Source organism: Bidens hawaiensis, unplaced genomic scaffold, assembly GCF_021521415.1.
Source record: "Bidens hawaiensis isolate Kalapana, Puna unplaced genomic scaffold, B.hawaiensis_p1.1 tig00001382_1, whole genome shotgun sequence".
NCBI lineage: Eukaryota > Viridiplantae > Streptophyta > Magnoliopsida > Asterales > Asteraceae > Bidens > Bidens hawaiensis.
In genome coordinates this window covers 123218-133969 of record NW_027491078.1, presented here as the reverse complement: position 1 = coordinate 133969, position 10752 = coordinate 123218, and the positions used below count along the sequence as shown (strand labels likewise).

The 10752-nt window shown below is 38.8% G+C and overlaps 1 protein-coding gene across 1 annotated transcript; it reads left to right on the top strand.

Annotated features, from left to right (window-relative positions):
• Nucleotides 1-4101: 4101 nt before the first annotated feature.
• On the top strand, nucleotides 4102-6624 carry LOC143572479 (uncharacterized). Its single transcript, XM_077057638.1, has 4 exons — nucleotides 4102-4176; nucleotides 4261-5223; nucleotides 5298-5934; nucleotides 6008-6624. The coding sequence occupies exons 1-4, from the start codon at nucleotides 4102-4104 to the stop codon at nucleotides 6622-6624; spliced, it is 2292 nt and encodes a 763-aa protein (XP_076913753.1).
• The last annotated feature ends 4128 nt before the right edge of the window (nucleotides 6625-10752 follow it).

Sequence of the window (10752 nt, the reverse complement as noted above, 5' to 3'; positions counted from 1 at the left end):
CCCTGGAACGGGAGATAATTTGGAGGCAATTAAGGGCTCTGTACGACTGGATTGGGCCAGCTGGTGGTGACCTTTTACCATTGGGTCACCACATATGAAATATCTAGGCATTTCTATGTTTGTTATCTGTTCAAAAACAATTTATATATTAACAATTTGCAAATGGGTTGTGTGACAGCTTTTTACTATTCACTTCATTTTATACATAATCATATGTACATTCGGGAATGGATTAGTGGTCCATCGTTGTCTAAAACTAGATGGTATCCCATCAGCTATAACTAGATGGTATCCCATCAGCTTTAGGCAAGATTTTGACATATTGGATGTGATTGAAGCGGTTGCAGTAGTTCTGCACATGAGTTGCAATAAAAATTCAGAGAGAGCAAGAGATGGACAGAAACAGCTTCTTAAAAGTCCATGCAAAATCAGAACTATAATTCAGAAAAGATGATTCAGTCACTTTTATTTAAAGAAGAGAAAATTCCCAAAACAGTCCAATTCATGAGAGAGATTCTCAAAATAGTCCCACAATTTTGAAAATTCCACAAATAGTCCTGGCAAATCTATCGGGTCCGATAGATTACCCAAAAATCCGATAGTTTTCCCGTCCAATGAGAATATGCTAAGTGTCCCACTCCCACCTACCCCCGTTTGTTTTCACCCCAAAATCCTCGGTGCAGACCGTTTGCATTACAAAACCACCTCTTCTGAAAACCATCGGCCCAGACTACTTCCATTTTGCTTTCATCTCCCACGTGTGTTTTCAAAATCGATTGGTTTGGTGTTTCTTTGAAATACATCCAAGGAGATGTATTTCAAGTGTGTTTGGTCTCCTTCGACGAGTAGTGTGTTAAACCATAAACAGTTGATTGATTTACTTTCCCGGCCCAAATTGTCCGAGTCCTCATCTTTGTCTTTGATTGGGTTGCAGCCGTTGGTAACTCTCATCTTTTATTGCCGACAAAATGTCTCAGTTATCGTCGTCTTCGGAGAAATCAAGGTCACAGGGTGGTGCTGGTGCATCGGATTTGTTTTGCTCATGTGGCGCAGCTACGTGCTATCATACATCCCGGACTGATGCCAACCCCGGCCGAAGATTCTTGTGCTGTGTAAGTGTTTAAAATGTCTTGTTTTTTTGTAATTTAGAATCGGGTAGTTTAAGTTGTATTCACCTTAACTTTCAATATAGTCGTTTGAGTTGTCTAAGTTTAGGTTGGTTGATTGTTTTTGAATCGTGTTGTTTAAGTTGTATTCACCTTAACTGTGTAAGTTGTTTATATTTTTGAATAGGGTTGTTTAAGTTGTTTAAAATATTCGTTAATTATTGGAAAACATTTAAATCAGTTACTAGATTAATTTTCAGTGATGGATCAAATAATTGTATTCACCTTAACTGTGAATATGGTCATTTGAATTTTAGGGTAGTTTTGAAAATCAGTTGGTATGAAGAGAATTGTCAAAGAAACAAGTTTATTAAGGTTAGGTTGGTTGATTATTGTTCTTCGTTACAGAAGGGTTCTTGTGGATGGTTAAGATGGGCGGATACTCCTAATTGTCCCGGCTGTGAAAGTATTCCTGCTTTGGTGATGAATATGAACATGAAATATGAGTATGCAAGAATCAAATCGAAGGAAGTCACCAAATTGAAGATCGCATTTGGAATTAGTTGGATGTTTTTCATTGTTTACTTATTTACGGTTTAGGGTTGTTGATTTGTTTTTTGGTTAACTTTGTTAACATGTAAAAGTTGACTTTTATAATGGTATTTGTAGTTGTTTAGTTCAATGTATTTACATGTGTTGTATTTTATGTTACGCAGCATTGTCACAACCAACTAGATGTTGTTAAAGTACAAGAACTTTTGGGAAAGGATGAGGCGAGTCATGTGGGTAAGTTTGAACAACAAGAAGATCATGTGGGCAAGGTTAACAATGAAGTGGGTCCAGTGGGTGATGTAGGGAATGAAGTTTATAATTTGCAAGAAGATGAACTAGTGGCCTGTGTAGTGCAAGAGGATGAAGTCTTAAAACCTAACGAAGAGTTTGATTTGGAGCCGGAGCGGGATTATGACCCTGAGGTATTGAAATATGCTTGGGATTATACAATTGACTATTTGGATGTTGATTATTACCATGATCCATATGAAGGCGAGCATGATTCGGACTCAGAATGGTCAAATGATGATTGTCACCGGAAATAGGGAGTGTAGCTGATTTGTATTACGTTGTGCTATGTATTTGTTTAGAATGTCTGTTTTAATTTTGAGTTCAATAAAGTAGACCATGTTTAACGTTATCTTGTGCTATGTTTTTCTTTCTTTACATGTTTGCAGTTGATTAAAATAGGGGATGTGTCTATGTTTCGATTATCGCATTCATACAAACTAACACAGAGTAAAATAATCGCATTTATTTCAAAGTTAAATTTACATACAAAAAAAATACAAAACATTAAACCTAATCTAATTAGGGTCGGGTGGTCCGCATTACTCTAGGAGGTCGATGGTAGGCTCATTTTGTTCCTTCTGTTTACGAGCCCGTTTCTTGGTAAGGGTCAGTGGGGTCAGTTGAGCCTCACCACCCCCTCATTGGGGAGGCTCTCGGCATCCTGAGCCTAACCACCTCCCCCTTGGGGACATTTCCCCCCTATTCCGAGATCACCTATTCCAGCGAGAATGTTATCGATAACTGATAATGTGAGTAGGGTGGCTTCCTAGACGGTCTTGGGTTGAGCATGACTTCCCATAAAGTTTGGTAAGCAAAATGCATGTTTCCCTTTGAGTAATATTCTTCACAGCATGCTCCCTTGTGTGTTTGTGACCATTATTATTTATAGAAGATGCTTTGAAGAAGACATAAAAAAAAAGAAAAAAAATACAAAAGACAGAAAATAAAAAGAGCCGAAGGTTTTGTGGCAAATTAATGTTTTTCAAAAGCATTTGGGTTGAAAATTGTCGTCAACGAGAATTTGTTAGGTAAACGATAGATTTAGGGTGGATCGATAGGTTAAGCTTCAATTAAATCTCCGTCCAAGGTTTTTGTTTGAAACTAGTTGGTGGAGCCAAGCTACCTAACCACTGTCAGATCCGATAGTTTTAGGGTAATTTTATTATGGACCGATAGGTTTAAAGTGTATCTGATGGTGGCCGATAGTTTGAATATGTAATTGATCTCCATCGATGTTTCTGTGGAGAAACTTAGTTTGGTGGACCCTAATGGAAATCCGATCGGTTTTAGGTTAAAGTAGTTGATGGGACCCAGTTCATATATTGGGTTGAAAATTGTCGTCAACGAGAATTTGTTAGGTAAACGATAGATTTAGGGTGGATCGATAGGTTAAGCTTCAATTAAATCTCCGTCGAAGGTTTTTGTTTGAAACTAGTTGGTGGAGCTAAGCTACCTAACCACTGTCAGATCCAATAGTTTTAGGGTAATTTTATTATGGACCGATAGGTTTAGAGTGTATCTGATGGTGGCTGATAGTTTGAATATGTAATTGATCTCCATCGATGTTTCTGTGGAGAAACTTAGTTTGGTGAACCCTAATGGAAATCCGATCGGTTTTAGGTTAAAGTAGTTGATGGGACCCAGTTCATATATTGGGTTGAAAATTGTCATCAACGAGAATTTGTTAGGTAAATGATAGATTTAGGGTGGATCGATAGGTTAAGCTTCAATTAAATCTCCATAGAAGGTTTTTGTTTGAAACTAGTTGGTGGAGCCAAGCTACCTAACCACTGTCAGATCCGATAGTTTTAGGGTAATTTTATTATGGACCGATAGGTTTAGAGTGTATCTGATGGTGGCCGATAGTTTGAATATGTAATTGATCTCCATCGATGTTTCTGTGGAGAAACTTAGTTTGGTGGACCCTAATGGAAATCCGATCGGTTTTAGGTTAAAGTAGTTGGTGGGACCCAGTTCATATAGTTCCGTCGATGGATTTGTTGTATGATTCGATGTAATTAATTTTAATGAAGTTGCCATCGACGGATTTTAGGTAAAACTTGTTTGTTGGATTATTTCTTTAGTAAGCAATTATCAGTCACTTGTCTACCGTATTTTGTATACGACGTGTGTCTTGTTGTGTGTTGTTTCAATGGAGTTTGATAACGTTGTTGTGTGTTATGGTGGCAAATGGGAAGACGTCAATGGTAGACTGGAGTATGCTCTTGTAAGTTGTTAACGGGGTGGTTTTTGTCTAACGTCAGACGTAAGTTATAGTAAGTTGATTGAGTTCATTCAATGTCGTTTTAAGTTAGGTCATGTATCTCAACTATCATACAAGATGTCGTCTTACGTCTATCCTGTTGATATAGATGATGAGTATGATCTAAGTCTCTTTTTAAAACGAATTCAGAAAACTAACAATTCTGAAGTTGTCTACTTGTATGTGGTTGGAGAATCTTGTTATCGTATGTCAACACAAAATGTTGAGGGTTCAATGTCCGAAAAGCTACCGATCCCTGATCTGAATTCCCAACCGATAGAGTTGTTACCGGATTTGAATAAACCCAGTTACGATTTCAGTGATTTTAGCCCCAGTGTGTCGATCGAAAGCAGACCGTCTCTTGATTTAATTGTTGGGTTAACCCTAGTTGAAGTTGACAGTCCTTCCATGCCTAAGGAAGGAGGGAGTCTCAAAGAGAGAACATTGTCGAAACATCCCATTTTTAGCAAGTTGTTTGTGAATAAAGAAGAGTTACAATTGGAGTTAGGAACGATGGCAGTAGCCGAGGGCTTTGAGTTCATCACTTCCCAATCTAATAAGCAACGACTTGAAGTACGTTGCGTATCTGAAGATTGTCATTGGAGTTTGCGGTCACGTAACGTCAAAGATTCTGACGCATTTTATGTAACGTCTTTCAGTGAAGTCCACAGATCCTCCAAGACTTTGTTTCATCCTCAGCATCGCAATGCTAACAGAAAGGTGGTTGCACATTGCATTAAAGACTTGGTTAAGGACAACTCACGTAACATTAAAGGGAAAAATATTGTGAACATATTAAATGAAAGATTCATGGCTGATTTGTCATACAAACAAGCTTGGGCAGGAAAAGTTTACGCTGAAACTTTGCTTGTTGGTACCTCCGACGAATCATTTGGAAGACTTCCAATTTATTGTCACAATTTAGAATTAGCCAATCCAGGAACCCGTACACATATCCTCAGAGATTGCTCAAACCGATTTGAGATGTCATTTGTCGCCATTGGCGCCGCTGTAAGTGATTTTTATTAGAATAATTCTCAAGTTTTTCTTATGTAACCGACTCATTGTTTAGCTATTCATTTCAGATTCGAAGTTTTGTTAGGTGTTTGTGGCCTGTGATTATTATTGACGGGGCACACATGAAAGGTAGCTTCAAAGGGACAATGTTTCTGGCTGTTGGCATGGATGGTAACAACAAAATATTCCCGATTGCATTCGGTGTAGGTAAGAGTGAAAGTAGTGATTCATGGACTTGGTTTTTAAGTAGACTCAGAGAATGTGAATGTGTAGGTGACCATCCCAACCTAGCTATAATTTCTGATCGAGCAAAATCAATTGAGATAGGCATATCTCAAGCATTTCCCCTTGCGTATCAAGGTTTTTGCTGTAGGCATTTGATGGTCAACCTAAGGTTACGTGGCAAAACTCAACAACGAATATATTGGGCAACATGCAAAGCTTACAGGAGATCCGATTTTAAGCGAAGTTATAACTTACTTTGTTCAAACCAGCCGTCTATGAAGGATACCTTTTCGAAGATCGGTTTCGGAAAATGGGCTAGATCCTATAGTCCTGTTCGTCGGTATAATATAATGACTTCAAATAGTGCGGAATCTGTAAACGCTTTGTCTTTACAGGAAAGAAAATATCCAGTTACCAAACTAATGGACTACTTTGTGGAACTACAAAGAAGATGGTTTTTTGAAAGGAGACAAGACGCAGGTAACCCTTGTTTTATGTATTTAATGTAGTTACAACCATGCGTTATATGAGTTAATGACAATCATTATAACAGAAAAATGGACTCACTCACTCTCAAAATGGGCTCAAAGTAGAACAACACGAAAAATGGCAAAATCTCGGTCGTGGAAGGCTACGGGCATAGACGAATATCATTACGATGTTGACGACGGTGGCAGACGATGCGTTGTTGATTTGTTGAATCGAACATGTGAATGTCGCAAATGGCAGGTCTCAGGGTTACCATGTGGGCATGCAATCTCAGTTTGCAAATTCTTGAAGCTGCGAGATTGTAGTCACCTGGCAATGGATTACTATACCAAAGAGTTTGTTGTATCTACCTATTTGGAACCCATAAATCCGGTACCAAATGAATCTGAATGGGTGGTACCGGAAAGTCATGTACCTTTACTACCACCTGTTATGGAGAAAAGACAAGCGGGTAGACCACGGGAAAATAAACGCATCCTGTCTTGTGGTGAGGTAACGGGTCCGATTTTTTGTACCCGATGTCATACAACTGGTCACAAAACTGGAAAGTGTAAACAACCACTAGAATCTCAGGTGCTCCGATCAAGGAAGAAGGCAAGGACACCTAACGTGGGTAGCAGTTTCCATGCGACCGACGCGACACAATCTCAGGCAATGACCGTTGATTTAAACGCTTTCTGATTCAAGTTATGGTTAACAGTTAACACGATCAGTGATGTCGTGTCTGTTTTTTTTTGGGTTGTTGAAATGGTTTATGGTTTTTTGGGTGGTTGTATTTTGAAACACGTATTAGCAAATGGTTGTAATTATATGGGTAATTATATTATCGATGGTTGTTAACTTTGTTTAAGGGTTTGGTTGCATGCATGGGAATATGTCCTTGTATATCAAGGTGGTGTGCATGCATGCATTTTGTTTCCATGCATGGTAATGGGTGTATCATGTTGGGAAAACCGGTTAGTACAAATGAACCATACCATATCATACCAGCAAAACACATAATATACATCTAATTCAAAATGCTACATAATAGAAATATACATCCCAACCAAGGATATCCTAAATCTAATCTTGGCCTAAATTTGTGGTCGTAGGTTGGTCGACGTTATCAAATTCCGGCCTTTACGGCTGTTGAAACTGCTTTACCTTGTTTTCAAACAGCATGTGTGCAAACTTCCACCTAAACTCCATTGCCGTCTCAGCCGTAACCTTAGGATTATGCTCATCCGTTTGATATACGTCCTCACCTCTTGTTAAATGATCAAGAAACAAGCAAACCCACACACCACAGTCGCCTAAGGTAGGACTTTGGATAGGTAACTTTGATGGACAATCCCTCTTAAAAAGCGGTTCCCTATATTTTTTCCCCATCTTGTATCCATTACTTGCAATCCAAGCTGGGTAATTTACGTCCAGAAAGCGGCAGCATTCATCTATTTCGTTGTCTATGTATCCGGGGAGACTGTTTACCCAAACGTAAAGCAACCAGTGTTAGTTATCTAAATGGTAACTAAATTATTGGTTACTTTAAAAACCAAGCACTCATCTCACCTGTCATATATAGTCAACGACCAAGCATTCATATCAACACAAACAAGTATCCAATGTTTATGAGGGATGTTGATAGGAATGTAGAACTGGCATGATAAAACGCATGTTAAAAGGCATCATATAAAGCATAACACAACAGGACCCTAACAGTCTAACACACGGTATATGGATTCCTTACTTTCTCAACACCTTCAACAGTTGGGAATGGATGCATTGTTCCATCCACATATTTAGATTGCATGGTATGGAATTCCCTTAACATAAGCAACCATTCAGGTGACAAGATGGTCCAGTTCGACCCCGGCACTCATTCAAGTAGCAACATGTAAACCCACAGCTTCAAATGCTATTCAACAAAAAAAAACCGACTGGTAGTAATAAATTAAGAATTTCATATGGTGAATGTTCATAATATCTAATTACCGTTACGGTTATGGCTACTTACCAAAGTATCCAACCAACCACCTTGTTATGTCCCGATCAGTCTCCCCCAGAATTCGAAGTTCAGGGACAAGTCCGGGTCAATGGAAGTGTAAGTGAATAAATCTTGTTTTTTGGCATATTCATTGATGAGGTCTTCTGAAAACTCGTTGTCATCTCATTTTACCTTGACCCTTTTCTTCAAACCACTTCTAATCGGTTCATATGGTGATAGTAACGCCCTAGCCAACTTGCGTTTTCTTTTTGCTTTTTCCTCGACTATAGGCTGCCAACAAAATGGGGGATTATATAATGCGGGGGGACATACAATTTGTTTGACACTATTAGTGAAGCCTACTTACCATTGGGGTTACTTGAAGAGCGGAATCTGCAACAATAGGGCTACAAAAACGAACATCCGACTTGTCAACCTCCAATTCTGAACCAGTCTACAACAAACACAATCACGTTTGTTAATATTTATTATAAAGGAGTAAAAGTAGTTATACGTTGGATACTAGCTAGAAAAATACCTCGTCATCCGCCACATTTTCATTTTCCTCACTAGGCAAGTCACGTTCCGTGTTGGTCATCGATTTGATACTCTACAACATTATAAGTGTAATATAAGATTAGGTGTTTCACTATTAGTTTAACAAAAACATTAATACTACTTACATTCAGACCATTGATAATATCCGGTTGATTCTTGGCAATCGTGATGAACAACTTCTGCCTTACGGAAAATACTCATTAGCTTAAGCACAACACAGCATGCACGTACAAACTAGCGAATAAAGTATCTAACGAAATTACCTCATATTGTTGGTGATTTGCTTGACTTTCTTTCTCAAGAGTCTCCAGTCTTGTGATAACCTTGTCTAGCTGATCACTGAACATATTCACCTGAGGTACCTCAAGCAAGCTGCTTACAAGGTCTTTATTCCTTTGGTTCTCTTGTGGGTTGGAATGCAAACCTTCAATGGGGATATCTTGATCAAGCATATCGTTTTCGAATGCTAGGACATCATTTTCCGGCCAGTTGGTTTGGTTCGTATTATAATCGCCACTAGGAAACAAGGTTTGGTTTTCGGAATAAAGAGATTGATTACCCTGCCCGACGGATTGGTGAGGGTGACCGGCAGTTTGGTTACCCTGACCAAATGTTTGGCTAGCCTGACCGACCGTTTTGTGTTGGTGAAACAAATTGTTGTCATGCTGACCCATAGCTTCATTCCCAAAGAACCCAAAACGGTGGTGGGATTGGTTGTCTGATGGGTTGTTGGAATGATGGTCTGATGAGTTGTGGGATGACTTGTTGCATGGTTTGGTCTGGAACCCAACAATGTCATGATCGTCATGCACACTTTCATTGATCACTTGCTTAAGTCGAGGAACAACAATTTTGTTTTGCAATTTGTTGTCAATGTACTCAAACGACCCTTTGAAATAATTTATCTCATCGTCAGTAAACGTCATCCACTTTGGCATAAAAGGTCCCTTTGTATTAACAAAAAAAAAAAATCGGTCCGTTACATTCCTGATTTAAGTTACCTTTAGGTTATTCATAAAACAAATGCTTACCGTCAAACAATATTACCATTTTTGAATTGGCAAGAATTTTTGAAACGGTGCCACACTGAAATCCATGCTCTTGGGTCCACCCTAGGCATCTCGGAATTGTTGGTGTGTACTCACAATCACAAACGGATATGTATGGCAAAACTTCAAAGATCCACATCTACAAATTAAATGACATCAAAAGTACTTAAAACAAGTAACTTTGAATTTAGCATAACATAGTAAAACACTAACAACACACTAACCTTAAATGCCCATAGAAAACCAACAGCGGAGTACGATGCGGCTCCGGCAGTTTTAGAAGTGTTTCTTTTGGCCAAACAATTGTGTAAACTTTTATGTAGCCTGCCCCAAATTGGGACACCCCAATGATAAGAATTCCATTCTTCCAACCTCTCTACCAGGTCCACATACTCATCGTCAATATACTTGTCCCTTTCTACGCCAAAAAATATGGAATACAGCATCAGAAGCAAACAGCAACGAACAGCATCAACTAGTTCCATCTCTATTTTACTTGTTAATATGTTCCTCAAGATGCCAACCTGTATTTTCTTTCCTTCGAAACCTATCCTTTTAAACAATTGTCCAGGACCATTACACCCACGTGTACGATTATCACCACATGTAAAACCGGTGATGCATGTAAACTCTTTTGGGCTAAACCGAACCTGATTCAAACCAACCATATCATAATATATACCATCGTACTCAGGTTCATACGTGTAGGCGATTCCCGTAGTAAAACTGCATGCATTAAAGGGCCATCAGCCTTATAGGCCTTGACATTAGTCCAGTAACTAAAACATTGTGACTTCCAAATATCCGAATGGGCGGTTGAACACTCAATAACACTATCAATCAACTTCATATCACTCCAAACTACTCTTGTTTGAGGGGCCTTCTTCTACAATACCATAGGTGACTATTAGGGTTTAATAATAAAATTTTATAACTTTTATTCAAAAACATATTAGGGTTTTACTAGGTTCAACCCAAAATTAGAGTTCACATTACCTCCTTAGGCTGCTGGCCGACGACGGATTTGTCGTCATTGTTTTCACCTTGACGGAACGGTTGGATTTCTTTACCAACATCATCAACCTTGGAAGCCTCCAGCTCAAGATTCATTGTTGATACGGTTTGTCTTGTTGTCGGCTATAAGAAATCAAAACTACCTTGTGGTCCAAAATTGGAAAACGGGTTATTATTAAGATCCAATTGTGGATTTAGTGAATGAGAGAAAGAGATTACAGG

What these genes read in the sequence shown, in the direction of transcription:
- LOC143572479 (XM_077057638.1), top strand. Translation starts at nt 4,102, where the DNA reads ATGGAGTTTGATAACGTTGTTGTGTGTTATGGTGGCAAATGGGAAGAC. An exon ending in GTAGACTGGAGTATGCTCTT is followed by an intron (nt 4,177 to 4,260) that starts GTAAGTTGTTAA and finishes TGTCGTTTTAAG; the next exon opens with TTAGGTCATGTATCTCAACT. An exon ending in TTGTCGCCATTGGCGCCGCT is followed by an intron (nt 5,224 to 5,297) that starts GTAAGTGATTTT and finishes TATTCATTTCAG; the next exon opens with ATTCGAAGTTTTGTTAGGTG.